The 23,344-nt window shown below is 38.9% G+C and overlaps 1 protein-coding gene across 1 annotated transcript in view; it reads left to right on the top strand.

Annotated features, from left to right (window-relative positions):
• Positions 1 to 23,344, top strand: part of MARCHF6 (membrane associated ring-CH-type finger 6) — an 87,293-nt gene that overhangs the window by 21,648 nt on the left and 42,301 nt on the right. The window contains exons 2-10 of the mRNA XM_017888564.1: positions 3,256 to 3,352; positions 4,209 to 4,282; positions 6,907 to 7,050; positions 12,411 to 12,483; positions 15,780 to 15,948; positions 16,985 to 17,174; positions 19,208 to 19,269; positions 19,848 to 19,880; positions 22,375 to 22,432. Of these exons, the coding sequence (XP_017744053.1) occupies positions 3,256 to 3,352; positions 4,209 to 4,282; positions 6,907 to 7,050; positions 12,411 to 12,483; positions 15,780 to 15,948; positions 16,985 to 17,174; positions 19,208 to 19,269; positions 19,848 to 19,880; positions 22,375 to 22,432 (900 nt within the window). The remainder of the gene's footprint in view (positions 1 to 3,255; positions 3,353 to 4,208; positions 4,283 to 6,906; positions 7,051 to 12,410; positions 12,484 to 15,779; positions 15,949 to 16,984; positions 17,175 to 19,207; positions 19,270 to 19,847; positions 19,881 to 22,374; positions 22,433 to 23,344) is intronic.

Below are 23,344 nucleotides of genomic sequence, written 5' to 3'. Positions count from 1 at the left end.
TAATTCATGTGTATGTCTGCATACTTCTGAGTGGAGATCCATGTCTCTCTCCCCACTCTACCTGTCCTGTTCCACCATTCGCTAGCTGGCCATCCACTTGGAGTGAGCAGTGCTTCCTGTGGGTGAGTGTACCCTGGAGTTTGCCATTGCTTTGGTCCCGACCACAGCTTTCTCAAGCCACGCGGGGCTAAGTTGCCTAGGTGGCAGTGTTTTGTATCATGAAATGAGCCCACCGTGTGACCAGTTCTGTACCCATGTGGATATCACTCCACCTGTTGTCCTCGCATCTTACAGGCAGCAGCGTGCCAACAGGACTATCTTTGCCATACCCCAGGCCGTAGTCAATGGCCTACCAATCACGATGTTCCTGGAGGGCAGTGTCCCATGGGTGGGACACCCTCTGCCATGCTGTGGCTGCTATACCCTACTTCCTACTTGCACAGCCATCCGAGTGTGGGCTAGGGAGCTCAGATCCTATGCCTGGGATCTGTACATCCACACTTGCACCCACCCTCCTTGGTAGATCCTACAGGAGTAGCACATGCCAGTCTCAAAGGTTAATCCACAGTGGTGGTGTGAATGGCTGGATGTGGGTTCAGCTCCTACATAGATAACTGGTTATTGTAGAACTGATCCACACCTGCGGCTGCTGTGACTGGTGATTCTAGGTAACCTAGATCAATCACATTTTCCCCCCACCCCCGCCATGGCCCTGTCACTCTTAGGTGGCCGTTATAGTGCCTGCTGAGGTGACCACTGTGACCAGGAATCTTAGTAATAGGGAATCTCAATTTGGTTCTGCAGAGAGAGCCTGATAAATTAATATCCTATCTAAGGAACGCAGCAGGCGCACAAGTTACCCACTCCCAACCCTGGAAGATAATGATTAAAACAACACAGAACTCTTTCAAGGCCTTGTAGTTGGAAAGAGTCCACTTTAAATCCTTTAAAGAGAATCTATTGCAGGGCAAGCCTGGTGCTGGCAGCCACGGTAATCCCGCTTTCAGTGTGGTATGCTGAATTTGTGGCCGTTAAAATGCTTGTTCTCGGATCTTAGGTGCTGCGGGGGTCCATTACAAGAAAGTCCATGCCTCTTGCCTTTTGGTACCTTACGGGCTCTTCCCTGAGTTTCCCTGGAGCTGAAGTGTGCGCTTGAAGAAAATTAGGGTTCAAAGTAGTGTGGGCTGCCTGGATACTGCTGGTGGGAATCATGGAATGGGAGTGTGGTTCTATTTTGTTTGTGTCGAAACTTTGAGGAAGCTGATTAAGCAGGGCAGTTGGGGCATTAGTATTGCACCGCTAGGACTCAAATTGTGGGCCGGTAGTAAGACTGATCAAAGTGAAAGCTTTTGCCAAGGATGTTTTCATTAACCAAGGATGAAGGTGAAAGTAGGAAGTTTAAAGAAGTTCAGGTCCTGTGTAGTTACGAACATAAATGTGATGTTGACTACTGCATTAATGCTCATGACCCACTAGCAGCTTCCAGGAAACCAGGGGAAGGTCTGTGTTCAAAGCTGAATCTGAAAGGCAACAGCAGTAGAGATGGCATAATTCTGCTCATCATGAGCAACCTTACCTGCTTCCAGCACAGACAGGATTGTCCCATTGATAGTTGTTCTGTGGATGGGGGTGCATGGCTTTTCTACTCGATGAAGAGATTTGACTGGTAGTTAATCGATAACCAGGAAGACTAGCATGCTAACCAGTTAGGCGAGCATTGAGCATCCCCCAATTCAGACAAATGACATTCAGCCATCTGAGATTGAGCAGTTACACTCTGGATCGCCCAACTGGTTAGCACACTAGTCTCCTTGGTTATCTAGTCACCAGACGGATCTCTCCACCAGCCTAGAAAAGGCATGCACCCCCACCCACAGAAGAGTAGCCACAGGTCTGTGATGCTCTTAAATGCCTGGAACCACGCACTACACTGCTCTCAGCATGTGCTCATTTGAATCCGATGGGTGCCAGAGACCCATTAAGTCCATTAGTGATGCGGATCGGGATTGTAGTAATTCCTTGTTAAGGAAGAATTCCCCGTGAGAGAGCAGGCCGAAAGTATGCATTAAGTTTCTGCCCATTCTCCCTGGATAGGCCACTAGGGATTGGCTCTTGGCCCTGACGCATACCTGAGAACAATCTAAAATAAAAGTTATAACCAGGGTTCCCTAAGTGGACCCAGGTAGGAGCTTTAGAGTGAGATTGCCAAGGATCAGTAGCGGTTCCTCTACCGTTGTGCTGCTTCGGGGCCACTCCAGGCAGGAGGACAGGCAAATGTGCCCCTAGAGCCTCGTAGTGCTGGGCATGAGGGGTGGGCTGCGGTCCAAGGACCCCTTAGCGCTGGACTCCTGTCTCTTCTGCTTAAGGTGGCTTCCGGCTCATCTCTCTGTGGCCTGGTGCCTTTGTGGCTTTGGGGTATCCCCTCCCCCAACCAGTCCTTAAAGTGTGTGTGTGTCTGTCTACCTCACACTCTTGTGGGGTGGGGCGACATGAAAAGCATATCTTCTAACTGCTGTTACTGTGGTGAGTCCTCAGATGTGTTTTGTGGAGTTTAGGCTGTTAGGACTTTAAACCATTAAATTGTTAAGACTGGAGGCCAGGCACCGTGGCTTACGCCTGTAATCCCAGCACTTTGGGAAGCCGAGGTGGGTGGATCATGAGGTCAGGAGATCGAGACCATCCTGGCTAACACGACGAAACCCCGTCTCTACTAAAAAATACAAAAAATTAGCCAGGTGCGGTCGTGAGCGCCTATAATCCCAGCTACTTGGAGGCAGGAGAATGGCTTGAACCCGGGAGGTGGAGCTTGCACTGAGCTCCGTTGCACTCCATTGAGATCGTGCCATTGCACTCCAGTCTGGGTGACAGAGCGAGACTACGTCTCAAAAAAAAAAAAAGACTGGAGTTTAAAACTGTTAGGATGCCAATGGTGACCTGATTTTACATATTTCTATTATTTGTTGTGGAGAGTGCAGTTTTAAATAAAATCATCTGTTCCTGTTATTTTCAACTTTGGTTCATTTAAAAACTGTCATACAAAGGAACAACTTTTAATACATTATTTAGGAAGTTTTTTCATTTTAGATATACACTTGAATCGCAACTTAATCACAACTTTCAGTTCTCCATGCTATTAATGTTTTGTCAAGTGATAGATTCTTGCTTTAATGTCCAATATTTTGGTTTATGCTTGTCTCTTATTTTTTTAAAAAAGTTATAAGCAAAGGAAATTCAATTTTCCTTTTTCATTGACAGACATATGTAGAGTGTGTCGGTCGGAAGGAACACCTGAGAAACCGCTTTATCATCCTTGTGTATGTACTGGCAGTATTAAGTTTATCCATCAAGAATGGTAAGTCATGCTTTTAGAAAGTTGTGTAAGTCTGAGCTTCAGTTTTGTCATGTATACAGTAACAAGGATCATTTCAATGTACTTTCTCTGTAATTATTTTTAAAATTTTATTGTATTGTCCCGAGCACAGGAAACTAAGAAAGCCCTTTTATTGTAAAATTTCAAAAATTTGGAAAAGAAATTATCCATTAATTCTTAATACCATGGCTGTTATTTTGGTGTATCCCCTTCCAGGTACATGTGATTACCCATTGTTTATTTCTACCATGGAGAGCTTATTTTGTTCTCCAAAAGTGTTATGATTTTCTAGTTTTGCTTGGCATAATAGTAGCTTACATTTATGAATAACTTTTTGCCAAGAACTATTCTTAGTGTTTTGTACATCTTAACTCACTCAATTCTTATAAGAAAACTGTGATGAGGTAGAGTGTTATTATTATGCAGATGAGGAAACTGAAGCATAGGAAGGTTAGATAACTTGTCCTAGGCCACATAGCCAGCCAGTTAGTAGTAGAACCAGAATGCAGACCTAGCTACCAGGTACCAGTATTACCAGACCAGGATTAAAACTGATGTTGATGCTTGGAGATTCTTTCATACTCATTTTGCTTTGAGGAAATTACAGTTTTGGTTAATTGAACCTTTTTTAATGGTAGAAAATGTGTTGTTTTATGTCTAGCTGTTGTAGTTTTTTATTTTAGAAGGTGGTTACAAACAGTTAAGAGTATTCTAAATTTGAAAATTTTGAAACTAAAAGCTCTGTGATATGTACATTTTTAATAAAAACAATGTTTTCAACAAAATGTAGGTTTCTTTGTTGTAAACACTGTACTTATGAATCTGTTTATAATTACAGCTTAGTTCAGTGGCTGAAACACAGTCGAAAAGAATACTGTGAATTATGCAAGCACAGATTTGCTTTTACACCAAGTAAGTTCTTTAGACCTTTTCACTGCATTTGTTTGGTTATCACTCGTGGCATAAAGGTGTTTAGATCAGTTGACAGAGGAAGGGGGAAAAAAGTGTTTAAGTACTTTAAAGCAACTATTTTCAGCTTGATTGTCTTTGATAGTAATAGGAAGTATTGGTATTTTATTTAGGAAAATATTTTTTAAAACTGTATGCTCTCTTTTATCACACACATATGTTTGAGATTTAATTTGTGGGTTTTTTTTTTGTCTTTAAACTTTTTTTTACTTTTAATTATAGAAAAGTTCGAACACATGCAAAAATCTAACAAGTCCACGTGTACGCATCACTTAGTTTCAACTCATAGCCAGTCTTGTTTTACACATGCTCTTGTTCCCTGCCTCTTTATCCTTTTATTTTTTCTCCATTATTTAAAAAATAATTCTCCCATTTATAATTTCATCTGTACATATTTCAGTATGTATCTCTAAAAGGTAAGGGTTCTTTTTCAAAAACGTAACTATAATGCCATTATCCACTTAGAAAAATTAATGATGCCTTGATTTCATCAGATATTCACTACTCTTCAAATTTGGACTATATTTTGAGTTAAAGTTGTGTAGGTTAGAATAATAGCCATAAAACTTAAAAAAAAAAAAAGAGTTGGGGGTGTCTCACTGTATTGCCCAGGTTGGTCTTGAACTCCTGGCCTCAAGCAGTTCTCCTGCCACAGCCTCCCAAAGTGTTGGGATTACAGGCTTGAGCCACTTTGCCTGGCCAAAGTTTTAAATTACCGTTTTTTTCATGAGACTAACTTTTAAGGTCAGTATTTCATAAGCCTTTATAAAATATTTTGCAACCTTTAAGGTTTTAACTGTAATTCCTGTGCCTATTAATACTTAATATGCTTCATCTTAAATAAGTAGAGGACTGTGTTGCCAGATTATTAAGTATTTGAAGCATAATTTTTCATTCTGGGATCCCCTACATTGCCTTCCCTTACAAAGGATTTTTGTATTTTAGTTGTGTGTATGTGGTTTCTTTTAAAGCATCTTGAGCTTCTCAATATAAATGCTGTAAATTAGTGTTTTACTTTGTTTTTATTTGATGAGTATAAATGATTAAAGTTATTACACTTTCACTTTTGGAGCTGTATATTCATCTAAAAAAGTCAATTCTGTTATTTTGTAGTCATTAATTTTTTGTAGTACATAAAAGCTGTACAGCTTGTCAAGATTCATAGGAAACTAAGACTAAATAGTTAAGTATCTTCATGAAGTTCATAGGAAAATTGATAGGAAATACGTGGCCTTTTACTTTGAGGCCAAAAGAAGCTTTTTTTGTACATTTTAATTTTCATTTGATAGTTATATTCTCTATTTCTTTTATGTTTTCCAAAAAATCTCTATTATTACTGATTTTAATGACTTGCTCTTGTATACCAGATATCCTATTGAAGTCTATGATCTGTGGGCATGTGTCATTAAAAGTTGCTATTTGTGGCCAGGCGCTGTGGCTCACGCCTGTGATTCCAGCACTTTGAAAGACTGAGGCAGGCAGATCACCTGAGGTCAGAAGTTTGAGGCTAGCCTGGCCAACGTGGTGGAAACCCTGTCTCTACTAAAAATACGAAAATCAGCCAGGCGTGGTGGCAGGCGCCTGTAATCTCAGCTACTTGGGAGCCTGAGGCAGGAGAATCACTTGAACCTGGGAGGCGGAGTTTGTAGTGAGCCGAGATTATGCCACCACACTTCAGCCTGGGCAACAGAGTGAGACTCTGTCTCAGAAAAAAAAAGTTGCTATTTGTTAATTGTTTATTTCTCAATGTTTATGGGTGTGAACCGTTTTGTGATAGTGCTCTTAAAAATTTTAGATCGTTGCTTTTAAACCCTGATATATCGTAATTTCTTGTTTTGGCCTTACTGGAGAAAGAAGTGTTTGTTTTTCCTTTATGTTCTTTCCGAGCTACCTGTGGTAGAGCTTTTTAATAATAAGCAGTGGTTTTTTTATTGGAGCCATTTTAAAAGGGAATCCTAAAATGTGGCAGAACCTTTCTTTTTCTGAATGTGTTGAGCCACATTTCGCAGAGTAGTGGGAAGATCTGAATTTATCATTTGAAATTTTAAGTATTATGCTAACATTGGGAAAGTGGCTAACAAATGTCAGTGGGATGTTTGCTCCCACGTGAAATCATCTGCCGCATACTGTTGTGCTTTTTGAGTGCTATTTAATGCTTATATTTGGGGGAGTGTTGATGGCGTGTTTTCAGTTTCATCTTTTGCTCCTGTTTGCTTTAGTATATCTCTTATAGTTTGGGAAACCAGATGATTATATTGGTTGAATGTTAAAATATGTGTAAATGGGCCTTGTATGAAGTTTATGGCTATTTGCAAGGGATGTGAACATCTGTTGAACTTTTTTTTCCTGCTCAGAGGCCTTTGTTGATTTCCACGGTTCACACGTGATTTGCCTCATAAATGACTTCTTGGGTAAATGTGATATTGTAACTATTTGTTTTATTTCTTTTAATAAGAAAAAAATTAAGCACAAGGCAAATATTGAAAGTTTAATGTCTATTTTATATTTATGAATTAAGCTATTTTCAAATCTTCATGAAATTTTAAGTACTTTTTTTCTGCTTATAGTTTATTCTCCAGATATGCCTTCACGGCTTCCAATTCAAGACATATTTGCTGGACTGGTTACAAGTATTGGTACTGCAATACGATATTGGTTTCATTATACACTTGTGGCCTTTGCATGGTTGGGAGTTGTTCCTCTTACAGCATGTGAGTATTCATGCCTCTTATTGGAGTTATTTAAACATTGCATAACTACTTGATATTATAAAGCAATATTACATCATATTATTATTTGATGTTTAGTTATTTGATGTCAGAATGTCACGTATTAGGAAAGCCTTATTTAGAAGATGTTCATCTGAACTAAGAATGAGTTTAACAGGTCAGTTTCTTGAATGAATATGGGAAAGAACACAGCATACAGAATGGCTAACCATGAAAGTTCATGAAAGCATTGAAAAAATCAAATCATAACTGGATTTGAAGTATACTAGAGCTTTCAAGGACAGCAAAAGACGGCCGGGCATGGTGGCTCATGCCTGTAATCTCAGCACTTTGGGAGGCTGAGGTAGGCAGATCATGAGGTCAGGAGTTTGAGACTAGCCTGGCCAACATGGAGGCTGAGGCAGGAGAATTGCTTGAACCCAGGAGGCGGAGGTTGCAGTGAACTGAGATCGCACCACTGCACTCCAGCTTGGGCAACAGAGCAAGACTCTGTCTCGGGAAAAAAAAAAAGACTGCAAAAAGTGAATTCTTTTGGGGTTCTGCAACCCTCCTTTAAAAAAATACTCACATGGCCGGGTGTGGTTGCTCGTGCCTGTAATCCCAGCACTTTGGGAGGGTGAGGTGGGAGGATCACTTGAGGTCAGGAGTTGGAGACCAGCCTGACCAACATGGTGAAACCCCAGCTCTACTAAAAATACAAAAATTAGCCGGGTGTGATGGTGTGCGCCTGTAATCCCAGCTACTTGGGAGGCTAAGACAGGAGAATCACTTGAACCCGGGAGGCAGAAGTTTCAGTGAGCTGAGATCACGCTACTGCACTCCAGCTTGGGCAACAGAGTGAGATGTCGCCTCAATAAAATACAAATAAAATTAAAATAAAATTAAAAAAATACTCATACATGTAATGGTCCTAAATAATTGGGAGGCTTATCTTTCAGATATAGGAGGCTCTTTGGGAGGTTGATATGCTAATCAACCCCCCTAATCAATCCAAAGAATCCTCTTGGATTCTTTTTGTTCTTATAGACATGGAGAGAAGTATGTAGTATATGGGTGGCAAAGTATGTAGATAAGATTCATTAAACAAAATTTTAAATTAGCATAATTAATATCTTCATGTCTCCTTAAAATATGGTAAAATAATGTTGATTACCTATGGAAATGAAATTCTTGGAAGATACACCAACTAGCAGAATGTAGGTACTGTTGAAGTGTGAGTTAGCTAGAAAATTGTATGAAGGAATTCTCCCGGGATGAAACTCAGAGGGACAAAGTAGTTATGAGAAATAAATACAGAGAAATGGAGGCTAGTCTAGTTGTTTCAGTATCTGTCTAGTAAGTAGTTCCACAAGGTAAAAGAGACAGTGGAGATGAGGAAAGACTTGGTGTCTTTTAGATTGAAAGAGAAAGCTGACCATGGTAAAGGAAAAGTCTCATGAACCTAGACATATTCTCAAGTTTTCCAGAGCTGGGTAATGTGGCGATGGTGATAGAGGTACAGAGATTGTGTGCTTCCAGATTATCCTACAAAGTAAAGAAAATCAGAGTGGCGTCAGACTTAAAATTAGCAATGTTGAATGCTAGAAGACAGTGGAAACTCAAAATTTCATGTTTTTGAACCTAAAATTCCCTTCCTGCAAGTTACTCTCAGATGGAAGGACAAACTACAGATGTTTCAATAGATGTGAGAGATTGGAAAATTAACCACCTTAAACCTTTTTGAAAAAACTGAGGATATACTCTACTAAATGAGCAAGGAATCAAAGAGAGAAAGATGTGAGATTCAAAGAAGTGTTTCATATAGCTAAGTCTCGATTGTTAATCTACAATAATTAATAGTTTTTGGGTAACAGCCTGGAACTGAAATTCCAGATGATCTTAACGTGGGAGAAATTGTGACAGGAAGATAGAAATTCAAGCTTTTAAAATTGCTTATCTCATTTGTGGGTAGATTATAGATGTTCTAGATGTAAGTAGAAAAATAGAGCATAACTGTGCATTAAAAATGTAGACTAGACTCACAACTACCCAGAACTAGACCCACAACTACATTGTTTCATTATTAATGACAAAAGTGCCACCACAGATCAGTGGAAAAAAGATGGTTTTTTCGGTAAATGGTATTGCAACAACCAGATGGCCATACAGAAAAAAATGAAGCATATTATTACCTCAACCTAACCCAGAAATTAATTTGAGATAAAAGCCTGAATATGTAAGTTAAAAAGAAACTTCTAAAGTAAAATATAGGAGAATAAGCATAAAAGAAAATATTAGTAGGTTGAACATAATTAAAGTTAAGAACTTTTGTTCATCCTTAGACACTTTTAAGAATAAAAGGCAGGCCGGGCGCGGTGGCTCAAGCCTGTAATTCCAGCACTTTGGGAGGCCGAGAAGGGCGGATCACGAGGTCAGGAGATGGAGACCATCCTGGCTAATACGGTGAAACCGTGTCTCTACTTAAAATACAAAAAACTAGCCGGGCGATGAGGCGGGCGCCTGGAGTCCCAGCTACTCGCGAGGCTGAGGCAGGAGAATGGTGTAAACCCGGGAGGCGGAGCTTGCAGTGAGCTGAGATCCGGCCACTGCACTCCAGCCTGGGTGGCAGAGCAAGACTCCGTCTCAAAAAAAAAAAAAAAAAAAAAAAAAGAATAAAAGGCAATTTAATTCTGGCACTCAAAAAAAAAAAAATAAATAAAATTGAAAGGCAAGTCAAGCCATGGAATGAGAAGATATTTGCAGTACACATATCCAACAAAGGACTTGTATCTAGAGTATATAAATCAATAACAAAAGGGCAAACACATCTCAGTTAAGTAGTGGACAGATGGAAAAATAGCTAAATATACTAAGCTCTCCATATCTGTGGGTTCTGCAATGCTGACTGTGGAATTTAAGCATCTGTTTATTATTGAGGAGATTCCTGGAACCCATTCCCCGTGGATACCAAGGGACAACAGTAGCCAATACACACATGAAAAAGTGCTCAGCATCATTAGAGAAATGCACAAGGAGGATGACTAAAAATAAAAAGAGTAGACAGTGCCAAATGTTGCTTAGGATGTAGAGCATCTAGAACACGTGTACAGTGATCGAGGAGGAGTGCATATGTTATAACCACTTTGGAAAACTGTTTGGCAGTATCTGCTGATGCTAAATATTGTATACAAATGCCTTATGATCTAGCAGTTCCATTCTTGGGAATATAACTAACAGAACAAGGAAGTTTCTGTTCACTAAAGGACATATGTATAAGAACGACCACAGCACTTTTATTAATAGTACTTAAAAACTGAAATCAGTCAAATGCCTATTAATAGTAGAATGGATACATTGTGGTTTATTCATGCAATGGAATACTACATAGCAGTGAAAAAGAGCTGACTATTGTGACATGGAATAACATGGATGAATTTTGCTTCTTTGACAGAAAACAAGCCAGGCACAAAATTGTGTGATTGCATGTGTGTGAAATTTTAAAACAGGTTAAATTCATCTATAGTGATAGAGATCTGAATAGTGGTTACCTTTTGCAGGGGCTTTTGCCTCAAAAGAAGCTTGAGGAGGGAGCCTTCTGGGGAGCTGGAAGGGTTGAACATCTTGATTTGGGTGGTGATTACCCGAGACATATATATTTTAAGAATTCACCCATCTGTACACTTAAGATTTATGTAAAATGTAGTTTAATAAAGACATAACAAAACTCAAAGGCAACAGCTAGAAGACTAGAAATAGGATGAGTAGGAAACAGCAAATAAAATTTGGAAATTTCAAACAAAGGCAGGAAAGGAAGGGAAGGCGGAGGAAGGAGGTAGGGAAATAAATACGTCTGTAATCATCAGAGATTAGATTTCTCTGTTACAAGAGAGCGCTTCATAGATGTGTAGGTATAAAACTTGCACTACTGCAAGAGATAAATACAAAGCAGCACAGGTTAATGCTAAAGAGATACAAAAATAGTTTTGTTAGCAAATGGCTAACAAAAAGCCAGAGCAATATTAATCAGCCAGATATCATTCAAATGCACTAAATGGGACAAAGCATTATATTTCCTATCAATAAAAGGCATAATCCACTAAGAAAATAGAATTAAAAAACTTATACACCAGAAAACTGGGTGTTGAAATACATAAAACAGTCACAGTCATAGTGGAAGATTTACATGCCTCTCTGAAATCAGTAGATGAAATAGGCAAAAGTAAGGACTTAACAAGATTTAACAGTTATTAATCACAAGCTTGATTTCTGTTCTGACTTGTTTATATACAGATACGCACAATTTAAATTACATCACACAATACATATTCTGTAACTTGTCTCTTTAGCTTTGCATCATATCCTGGCGGTCTTTCCATGTAAGTGAGTGTTCTGCTGTCTTTTTTTTTTTTTTTGAACGGTGCGCAGCACTCTGTAGTAAGAAGGCCTATTGCATATGAATTCATTTACCTATCTAAACATTTGGTTTGTCAGTTTTACATTGTTACAAGCATACTTGCGTGAGTATTTTATAAACACATGTAAGTAATTTTTATTACAGAAATTCTTTTCCTACCTTTCCATTTTGACTTGGTTTTGAAAACAGCCGTTGAAGTCACTGAAAATCTGCACTGAAGTCTCTGATACAAGGCTATCTAGGGAATGCTTAAGCTAATACACAAATGCTGGTTTGAAAGAAAGCCTCAGGTTTTTATTCTTGTGCCCCATTTTCAAATCTGTGGTCTGTAATCTCATTCTGTCTAGAATTCTGCCTTCCTGACTAAAAGACTTTCTGCCTTGATAGCAGTACATTCACCCAAACTTTGTCTTTCTCTAAATGGCCAGAATTTAGAGTAATATATTCTGTATTTTAGAGAACCTTTGAATCTATGCTTTTAAAATATTGATTGTCAGGTTGCCATTTATGGCATTGCAGTACATACTGTACTGAAAAATTATCTTAATTTCAAAGACTTATACTTCCAAAACTGAAACATTTTATTGTCATGAGCAGACTTAATGAATTTTGGAATTCTAGAATTTAAAAAATTCTTTATAATTTTGGAGATCTTTACTTTAGATTTTGCTTTTCAAATATCTAAGCTCATTCAATTAAAAAATAAAAAGTAAACCTAGAGAGAATCTAAGCACTAAACATGATTGTGTAACATTTACTCTTCATTGTCACTCTATTTGTGCTTGACCATGTTTTTAAAAATTTAATATTTTGAGACTTAGGCTTGTAAAGACTAAATGTTTATTTCAGTGGCATTTGTGGTGTTCCACTTTACTTCTGCTTTCTTGAGCAGCTATATAAGTTCATGATGCGAGTTGTGACTGTATGCCATCATGCTCTTTTTCGGTAGGCCGCATCTACAAGTGCTTGTTTACTGGCTCTGTGAGCTCACTACTGACACTGCCATTAGATATGCTGTCAACGTGAGTATTGAACCTGTGTGATGAATGTTGCATGATGTAGATGATGCTTGCTTTTTTCCTTGCATATTTGTTTTTATTATAATTTGTACATTCTTCTGTTTTGAGAAAAAATAATCTATGTCTATTACACTAACAGTTTTAGCTGCAGTAGAAGTAGCTGATAAATGTAGATGACATTTCTTTTAAAACATACCTGTTTCATGGGACTGTTTAGTAATGATGGGGTGACTTTTCTTTCTTTTTTTTTTTTTTTTTTTTTTTGAGATGGAGTCTTGTTCTGGTGTCCAGGCTGGAGTGCAGTGTTGCTGTCTTGGCTCACTGCAACCTCTGCCTCCTGGGTTCAAGTGATTCTCCTGCCTCAGCCTCCCTGGTAGCTGGGATTACAGGCGCCCGCCACCATGCCTGGCTAATTTTTGTATTTTTAGTAGAGACAGGGTTTCACCATGTTGGCCACACTGGTCTCAAACTCCTGACCTCAGGTGATCCACCCGCTTCAGGCTCCCAAAATGCGTGGATTACAGGCATGAGCCACCGCGCACAGCTGGGATGACTTTCTAAATAATTGGCTGTCATGCAGTTTGAGATACATGCTACTGTCTTATGCTCATAAGAGTTTTTTTTTTTTTTTTTTTTTAGTGGAGCCTGACTCTGTTACCTATGGTAGGGTGCAGTGGTGTGATCTCTGCTCACTGCAACTTCTGCCTCCTGGGTTCAAATGATTCTCCTGCTTCAGCCTCCTGAGTAGCTGGGATTACAGGCGTGTGGCCCCAAGCCAGGCTAATTTTTTTTTTTTTATTTTTAGTAAAGATGGGGTTTCACTATGATAGCCAGGCTCATCTCAAACTCCTAACCTCAAGTAATCTGCCCACCTCAGCGTCTCAAAGTGCTGAGATTACAGGCATGAGTCACTGTGCTTGGCCAAGAGTTCATTTTAATATGTTTTTAACATACACATTTGAACTCAGATTTATTTTTTAAATGTTTTCCATGATTATTAGAATATAAATGCTAAAAACTTGCCTGTAGTTACTTTACTATATCTTGACATTAAGCATTGTTGCTTGCCTTATATTAGCAGGCTTCTTTTTTCCTCTGACCTGATTGGCTTGAGGGTCACCTGAATTGCTTTTAATAGAGTACTCATTGACTACAGAGGACCACTGGAAGCCTAGTGGGGCTAGTCAAACTAAATTACAAACATGGCTTGGTTTTATAGTCCTAAGCTGCCTTTTACAGTTTGAAAAATTGAGCCAGTTTTTCTGATAGCAGTTGTGGCCAAACTACTTTTTTTTCTGAGTAATATTTTGTACTCTATAGAATTTTTTTTTCTGTGAAATTTTACTTTAAATTTCCTTGATGTCTTATCAGTTTCTATATATTCTGTAGCTCAGTAATTGAGGTCATCTCTAGGTGCACCGTATCAGTTATCTATTGCTGCAAAACAAACTGTCCCAAACCTTAGTGGTTTAAAACAACTACCATTTTATTTGCTTATAATTCTGGGGTCAGCAGTTTGGGCTGCGCTCAGCTGAACTTTTCAACTATTGGGCTTGCTTAGGTCACTCAGCTGTTTTACTGGGACTTAATGATCTAAGATGGTTTATCCGAGATGCCTTGGTTCTCCTCCTTATGGCCTCTTATCTTCTAGAAGGCTAGTGGGGCTTCTTTACATGGTAGTCTCAGGGCAGCATTCTAAAAGGGCAACAGAGGAGGCTTGCAAGCCCTCCTCTGGGCTCTGGAACTTAGGCAGCATCACCTCTCTCCAGGATTCACAAAACCAGCCCAGATTAAAGGAATAAGGGAAAAGGACTAGATTTGTCACCAAATGTTTAAAATCTGTAACAAACAGTTAGGATTATTGCTGATGGCAAGGAAGATGTAAAAGGGATGTTTTGGTCCCAACCTTTCAGAATGTAATAGCCTGGAGAGTTCCTTAGTAAGGTGGTAGTTAGGATTCCTCTTTTGATTCAGGACATATTGCAGACTATATTTTCTAGGGGCCATGCCAGTTTAATTTAAGTTTGGAGCTGCTGGGTCAAGGTCTACCAGATTGACCCTTCTCAGGTTTTCTATGGAGGAAAAAAGTGATTCCATTAAAATAATGGATTTTCCAGTGGCTAAGAGTTCAGAGGTGTTTGAGTTATCTGAATAATTCTGAAATCATAAACATGGACTAGGGAAGGAAAGATAAGCCTCTTAAGAGAGGAAAAGGACAAAATGGTCCTTGGTATCACAATATTTGATGCATTTTCTTGTATGATTACTAAAGGAACCATACTTCGCCTTTCTGGATTTGTTGAGAAATGAATACACTTTTGGTATATTTGCAGTTAACATCAAAACTTGATTTGCTTTCTGAATGAAAACTTCTTTTTTTTTGTTTTGAGATGGAGTCTCACTCTGTACCCATGCTGGAGTGCGGTGGCTCAATCTCGGCTCGCTGCAACCCCCACCTCCTGGGTTCAAGCCATTCTCCTGCTTCAGCCTCCCGAGTAGCTGGAATTATAGGCGCACACCATCATGCCTGGCTAATTTTTGTATTTTTAGTACAGATGGGGTTTCACCATGTTGGCCAGGCTGGTCTCAAACTCCTGACCTCAAGTGATCCGCCTGCCTTGGCCTCCCAAAGTGCTGGGATTACAGGCATGAGCTACCACGCCTGGCCAAGTGACAAACTTCTATAAAATTTATAATAGACCTCTTTGTCTTACATATGGCATCCTGAATATCTCTCAGCCTTCATTTCTTTGTGTTGTCATTAGACTTGTCTGGAGGAGCTTTTCCTCTTTTCTGATTTGATGATTCTATTAATTTGTGTGAGTTCAGGTGTCAGCTAATCACATTTTTAGATGTGTGTAAAATAAGGATACAGAAATTCTTAGAGTTGGACAGAGTTTTTAACCTTTGGTAAATTACATAAGTTTAATGCATGGCCTTTGTCAAGTATTAGACTGCTTTTGTCTTTTTTGCTTTCTGCCTTTCTGTTTCTAGGCCATTTTCAAAAGATAGGCTATGGATAGGTAATTTCCATATAGTTTTGATGGTATTTGATGCCTAAATAAGATATATAATACAAGTATATAAATATGTATAGGTTCTCTTATAAATAGAATTTCACCATAATCACAAATAGTTCTTTTGGAGAAACTTGAGATTTTCATCCAAAAAATTATGATTTATTTTTCTGGCTGTTTTTTTTCTGAGACTTAGTGTAAAAGAAAAAATTTTACCTTTATTTTCCTGATTTTAAGTGTTCTTTGGAGTAATATTATGTACTTTCTTTTTTTTTTTAATAGGGAAAATTTGTTGGCAGATTGTTTGCAGGGTTGTTTTGTGGTGACATGCACACTGTGTGCATTCATCAGCCTGGTGTGGTTGAGAGAGCAGATAGTCCATGGGGGAGCACCAATTTGGTTGGAGCATGCTGCCCCACCCTTCAATGCTGCGGGGCATCACCAAAATGAGGTAACTCCCCTTCCCCAAGATTGATTTTACTTAGGTAGGTAATGAGAATTATTGTCTCTCTCTAAGACTCAAATTCTTGACTTCCATATCCCTCATAAATGTTCTTTTGTTATTACAAAGGAGGGCAGTGGAAAGGTTTGGGTGAAGATGAAGAGAGATGTGAAAAATCAAGAAAGTGTTGTTATAACTTTGCCTCTTAATTTTCTGGCTAGAGTAGGAACAGCGTTAGGGGGTATACTAAAGTCCGTGTGCACAATCTTACCCACTGAGCAGAAATTTGAAAACATTTCCTCAAGTGTTTGATAACACAATTAAGTTGCATATATGTATATATGTATGTGCATTTTTAAAAAAATGTATTTTCATCCCTGATGCTGTCAATAAAGACAAAGGCTGTCCTATAAGGAGCACTACAGAATGATGTTTTTAAGAGAGTCAGGTTTGTTAACCATTTTCTATAATGGTTTGTGAACTGTTAATCAGCTAAATTATGCTGAACGAATATGTACACTTTGAAGTGAGGTTATGTTCCTATATACTAAAATTGATCCCACATCGGATACATTTAAAAAAGATGTCTTTGAAAGGTTTTCTTTTTAAAAAGAGTTTGGTAGAGTTTATATTTGTTTTCTAGTTTTTTATTTGTTTTGTTTTTTTGAGATTGGGTCTTGTTCTGTCACTCAGGCTGGCGTGCAGTGGCATGATCCCACCTAACTGCAGCCTTACAACCTCCGGGCTCAAGAGATCCTCCTAGCTCAGCCTCCTGAGTAGCTGGGACTACAGGCACAAACCACCATGCCTGGCTAACTTCTTAATTTTATGTAGAGACAGGGTCTTGCTGTGCTGGCCAGGCTGGTCTTGAACTCTTGGGCTCAAGCAATCTGCCTGCCTCCACCTCCCAAGGTGCTAGGATTACAGGCATGAGCCACTACACCTGGCCTAGTTTGTTTGTGTGTTTTAGCAAGAATAATGTGATTTGGAAACAGAGCAAAACAGACAAGTGGGTCTAAATTTCTGGGCTTTTCTGTGATTTTAGGCTCCAGCAGGAGGAAATGGTGCAGAAAATGTTGCTGCTGATCAGCCTGCTAACCCACCAGCTGAGAATGCAGTGGTGGGGGAAAACCCTGATGCCCAGGATGACCAGGCAGAAGAGGAGGAGGAGGACAATGAGGAGGAAGATGACGCTGGTGTGGAAGATGCGGCAGATGCTAATAACGGAGCCCAGGGTAATGGCTGCTTGTGTGTCCTCAGTCTTCAGCACTGCAAATCTGTTCTCAGCTTGCATTGAGGAAAAGGGCTGTCGTTTTCAAATTTTAATGTTGTGAAGTTCTATTTCTAACTTATATTTACTTTATTTTGGCAAACTGGTATTTATGGATGTACATATACATAAATATGTTTTTTTCTATGAAACAGCATGTTTTTTAAAATCCTTTTTAAACAGGGACTTTTTTTATAGGATAGATAGGAAGAAATTATTTTTAAGTTGGATTAGGTACTACTTTTTTTAAAATAAAGGACTTTGGTACAGATTTACCACATTCATTTGCTTCTCTCTCCATGTCCGTTGAGTCAGTGCAATTTTTAAAATTGAAAAAGAATCTTGAAGTGTATACTGTAGACAAGGTGCCATCCAAATAAATCAGTGTCTCATTTTCTAGCAGTGTAAACTCTAGCATATAAAATAAGATCCAAGACAGGAGGGGGGTAGATCACCTGAGGTCGTCAGGAGTTTGAGACCAGCTTGGCCAACATGGTGAAACCCCATCTCTACTAAAAATACAAAAATTAGCTGGGCGTGGTGGCGCATGCCTGTAATCCCAGCTACTTGGGAGGCTGAGACAGGAGAATCACTTCAACCCAGGAGGCAGAGGTTGCATGTAGCTGAGATCATGTCACTGCACTCTAGCCTGGGTGACAGAGCAAGATTCCATCTCAAAAAAAAAAAAGATCCAAGACAGAGTCTGCCAGTCAGCTGTCGGTCACTCACTTCCCCTCCTCTCTCCCACCACAGTTTTTCTGTCAAGCTTTGCACTGTCTCTAGGTCTACTTGGCATGCCTGATACTTGATTGTCTCTTTGTGTCAGGCACTCTGTTAGACACTGAGCATGTAACTGTGACCAAAACATTAGACTGCTGCATTCCTGGAGTTTCTGGTTTAGTGAAAAAGTAGGAAAGACATGTTGTGATAAGTGTTGTTGCAGGTTGCTCTGAGGATGCCGTTGGGGAGAGACCTATTTAATTAATTTACTTTTTTTTTGAGACAAGGTTTTTGCCCTGTCACCCAGGCTGGAGTACAGTGGCAGGAACACAGCTCACTGCAGCCTTGACCTTTTGGGCTCAAGTGATCCTCCCACCTGAACTCCCCAAGTAGCTGGGACCACAGGTGTGTGCCACCATGCCCAGCTAATTTTGTTTTTGTTTTTGTTTTCCTTGGTAAAGATGGGTTCTCCCTGTTGTCCTGGCTGGCCTTGAACCCCTGGGCACAAGTGATCCTCCTGCCTCAGCCTCCCAAAGTGCTAAGATTACAGGCATGAGCCATTTTGCCCAGCCAAGACCTATCTTAAATAAGTTTTCCCAGGTAGCTCAGAGTACCTGGTATTTGAGCTGAGACCTCTGAAGGATGATGAAAAGTGGCTTGTATATTGGTAACAGGGAGCCTTTGCAGGGAGAGGTCAGAGGCTCTGAGAATACAGCTTGCTGCTACCTTTGGGTCTGGCTATTATTTCTCTCTCTTCATCTAATACAGTAGCTCCTAACTATTCTTTCTCCTTCCGTTCTTGCTCCACATAATTCATGTTACTCTGCTGCCTTTAAATCTTTTAGTAGTTTTCCCATTACTAAAGAATAAAATCCGGGCTCCACATTCCTCTTGTATGATCTGATTTCTGTCTTTCTACTACCCATATCATTACTCAGAATGTCCTAGTCCCCTGGTTTCCTTTTCTCAAATCTGCCAGATTCTTTCCTGGCTTAGAGCTATTGAATTCCTCTCTTTCACATAACCCTGTTTATTCCCTTTCTAGCATTTATCTCAATCTAGGATTACATTACTTTATATGTAGTATTTATTTATATGTATGTTTTTATTAATCTTTGTTCCCTGACAAGCAAATACTCCATGTGGAAATACGGCTTAGCTTCTCAACAGCAGCTTACAAAGTACTAAGTTTTACTATTTTTAGTGTATTTTTTTTATTATTTATTATTTTTAATTCAAATTCCATCAGTAATCTTTAAATTGCAATTATATTTTCAGATGACATGAATTGGAATGCTTTAGAATGGGACCGAGCTGCTGAAGAGCTTACATGGGAAAGAGTAAGACCTTTTTCTGTCAAGTATCCTGGTGTTTTAATCCTAAAATATATTTTAAACTTTGTTATATTTAGATGTTATGGTTACAGTTGATGAAAAGTTACTAGAATTTTCATTCCTAGTGAAAGTTAAGTGATATAGTTTGTGGTGAAAATATTGTGATGTTGGTGGCTTTTTTTTCTCTCTTATAAAACCTTGCTCCATTTAGGAAATATTTTACCTGAAATTGTGGACTTTTGAAAAACAAAATAACAATTTAAATAGTATTTTCATGCTTCAGTTGACAAAATAATACAGTTGTATTATGAAGTAGTCTTAATTAGCTCTATATCTTCAGTAACAAATCCAAGATGGAATTTTTTTAGACTTTATAAATCATGTAATTTTGAGTAAAAGGAGACTCAAAATATAAAACTGTCATTCAGAAACAAATTTTTTTATTTTCTGAAAATGATAGGAAGTAATGGAAAGTTGTGGATGGAGGACTATGTTTAAAGATATTGAAAGAAAAATGAGGCTTTTCATAAATTAGAATAGAAAGTTCTGTTGAGTCTTAATGCTTGTCATTTTGTTTATTTTAGATGCTAGGACTTGATGGATCACTAGTTTTTCTGGTAAGTGAAACTAATTTATTTATTTATTTATTTATTTTTATAATGGAGTCTCGCTCTGTTGCTCAGGCTGGAGTGCAGTGGCGAGATCTCGGCTCACTGTATCACCTCTGCTTCCTGGGTTCACACCATTCTCTTGCTTTAGCCTCCCGGGTAGCTGGGATTACAGGAGCCGGCCACCACGCCCAGCTAATTTTTTGTATTTTCAGTAGAGATGAAGTTTCACCGTATTAGTCAGGATGGTCTCGATCTCCTGACTTCGTGATCCACCCGCCTCGGCCTCCCAAAGTGCTGGGATTACAGGCATGAGCCACCGCACCCTGCCAAAGCGAATTCTTTTTAATAACAGAATTGGAGTTGTCTTAGTGATTCAGAAACTTCACATTTATAGTATGTAGTAAAGGTCAAGATGCCTTTTGGCTTTTGATTACTTTGTATGTTGAAGATTGTATGTTTAGTGTGCTGAAAAGATTAAAACATAAAAGTAATAACTATTTTAAAAAATTATTAAATATTTGATTTTTAGTAAAGAAAATAAACTTCAAAGTTAATGGTAGTTAAAAAGAACTTGGTCTTCTTTTAAAGTTCCGTCTTGCAGTGTTTATTGCCTGTACTGGTGGAAGCAAAGCAGTTTTGCATATTTACACAGTTAGACACCCCAGGCTGATGTTAGGTTTTCCTGTTTGCTGAACCCCACCTGTCTTTACCTAGGAACTCTGCCTTGTTAGTAAAGGTTGCAACTCTAAGGTGAGAGCATTTCTTTAAAGAACTTGTTCTTTAAAGAAGAAATGATGCTGTTTTCAGGTCCTGTAATATGAAGTTATTTGCCATTTGAGATTTTTAAGTAGCTTAAGATGACTTTGGCTGCAGGTAGCAGAACCCCTACTAGTTGGAACATTAATAAAACAGGAAGTCCAGAGGAAGAATGGGCTTGGGTTGCTTGATCCGTAAACCCAACAATGTCATCAGAGACCCAGATATCTGCATCTATCTCCTTTGCTGTCCTCAGTGTTGGCCTTCTCCTCAGGCTGGCTCCAGATGTTAACCAGAAGAGGATGTTGAATTTAGCAGTGTGTAGATTTTTAGGAACATACCTGGTATAATTCCACAGTTTAGTGGGAATGTGATATTAATGAGCTTCTAGTCATGGTTTGATCACAGTCAGTATAGAAAGCATTATTTGGCCACATACTGATTTATATTTATTACTCTGCCAGTTCCTCATAAATGATGGACAGAAGTCGTTAAGGTAGTGGTGTTGACTCAAACCCATTTGAATTATTGGAAAAACCTTTGACAGGATGAATTCATTGTTTTAGTAAAAAATATTTAATATGAAGACGTGTGCCAGCTATTGTGATAGGCACTGGGGAGTTCAGTGATGAATGAGGCAGGGTCCCTGTTCTCAAAGATGCTCTATAGTGTCGTGGAGAGAAATGCACATGTAAACAAGGAACGTTTTGGAGACTCAGTGACAGAAAGTGTGCACAGGACACAAGGGGCACAAAAGAGAGTTTGATTAGGTCTTTCTTAGTGGAATGGAGTTTGTCAGCAGGAGATTTTCAGTGAAGATACCTTAGAGGTTGAAGCATAAAATATGTTGGGGATAGGGAAAATTTAGGAGCCCTTAAGGCAGAGAGGTTGAAAAAATTGAACCAACATGGTGAGAAGAAATGTAGTAGTCATTTACAAACTAATTACCCTTCTTGCTGGTTGGATTTGTGGAAGATTAGGGGACCTGAACAGAGAAATCCTTTTTTTGGACAAAAGATCTTTCGAAGGATCATTTAACCTGATGGTTAGGGAAGGTTGTGAGCATGAATGAATGGACTTGGGCAGTCTGGTCAGTGTCAGCATGGGGCATAGCTAAAGTGTGTGCAACATGGCTGAAGGAATAGGCAGACAGCTGTCACCTTAGAGGTGACAGTATGTAACTGTGGGAGGTGACCAGATGGTCAGGTGAGACAGGACAAAGAAAATTAGCGCACCGCAGGGAGTGGGGGGACCAGGGGAGATCAAGCTAGAGTTTTCCAAAGGAGAGGTAGCCAGGCAGTAGTGGCCTTGTAGGTGTCAAGAAAGCAGAGTGGATGTTGAAAGAAACACTGCAGTTGACATTAACGTGATGTTTACAATTAATTTGGCTTTCAAATTTTTCTCCATTTGAAATTTTCGGTGTCATTTGATTTAAATGAAATTTGGTATTTATGAAGATCTATGTAATCTGTGTTAGATTATTTCTAAAAAGGAAGTATTTATAAATGAATTTGTTTTTTCTACATGTAACATTTTTGAGTTGTATTAGGCTTAGTTGTATGAGCTAGCTAATGAAAAATGAAAGTTACGTATTATGTCTAGATTGAAATCCCAAAACAATAGAGGGAAAATTTCAGTCTTAGCTGTTTTTAGTATTTGGTTCTAGCTAAATAAGTGGAATAGTCCTATTAAACATATATTAAATATGAATTGAATATGCTTTATTGATGCTTTTTTCCTTTAGGAACATGTCTTCTGGGTGGTATCTTTAAATACACTGTTCATTCTTGTTTTGGTAAGTTGTGTTTGTGCTTTTATTTTTTTATAGTATTATGGTAGGAATTTAGTTTTGTAGGAGCTTTGTTACAGATTTATTATTTTTTTAACATAAGAATAAATACTAAGAGGTATATGAAAATAGTTTCAGATTCAAATACTTGTATAGCTAGGCCGCAGACAGACAGATACTTTCCTAAACAGCAGTGACTGCAGTTACCTACTTGTCTCTTCTTCTGTTGGGCATTTCTGGTTTGTTTGTTTTTTTTTTGTAGAAGCTGGTTTTAGACTGACTTGAGAATACACAGTTTCCCACTTCTGGAATTAGTTTTATGCTGATTGCCTGTGTGCTCTTCCCTATGGTGGAAGATCTTGTTTTCATCTGTCAAAATCCTGACCATTGCCTTCTAGAGATCTTGACTTGGGAGCTGTTACCAGAGCTGGGTATAGGCTTGTGGGAAGACAGTAAGCCTTCCCCAAATGTGAGTGCCCCTTAGAACCAGATTCCAGCACATGCAAAATCACTTCCAAGCACTTCCGTGGGGGCAGCTGTGAGGATTCTTTGACAACACACGGTGGTCCCTCCCATTGGTAGTAATTAGAGAAAGAAAGGCAAGGTTGAGGAGACACTGTTGACAGAGGTTTTTCTCCTTTCCAGAAGAGGTAAAGAAAACTAAGTTGAGTAAACCAAGGCCTTAGAATTCAGTTTCTGTATCTCTGAGGGGTGAGGAGGTAGAGTCTGATAGAATGAGGTTATTGTTAGGTGTCCTATAATTTGTGTCTCAGAGACCTCAGGCAACATATCCCTATATAGGGATAATCTATGAGAAATTCCTTCCTTAGTACATAGGATTTACCCCTTAGTTCTGCTGAAGAGGATGAGTAGAGATTTCCCAAGGCTTCTTCCACCAAATTGCAAGTAATTTGCTCTGTTGGGT

This window comes from Rhinopithecus bieti, unplaced genomic scaffold (genome assembly GCF_001698545.2).
Source record: "Rhinopithecus bieti isolate Rb0 unplaced genomic scaffold, ASM169854v2 scaffold_17184, whole genome shotgun sequence".
Classification (NCBI taxonomy): Eukaryota; Metazoa; Chordata; class Mammalia; order Primates; family Cercopithecidae; genus Rhinopithecus; species Rhinopithecus bieti.
Note: the sequence above shows the minus strand (reverse complement) of the source record. Positions and strands in the feature narration are given on the sequence as shown.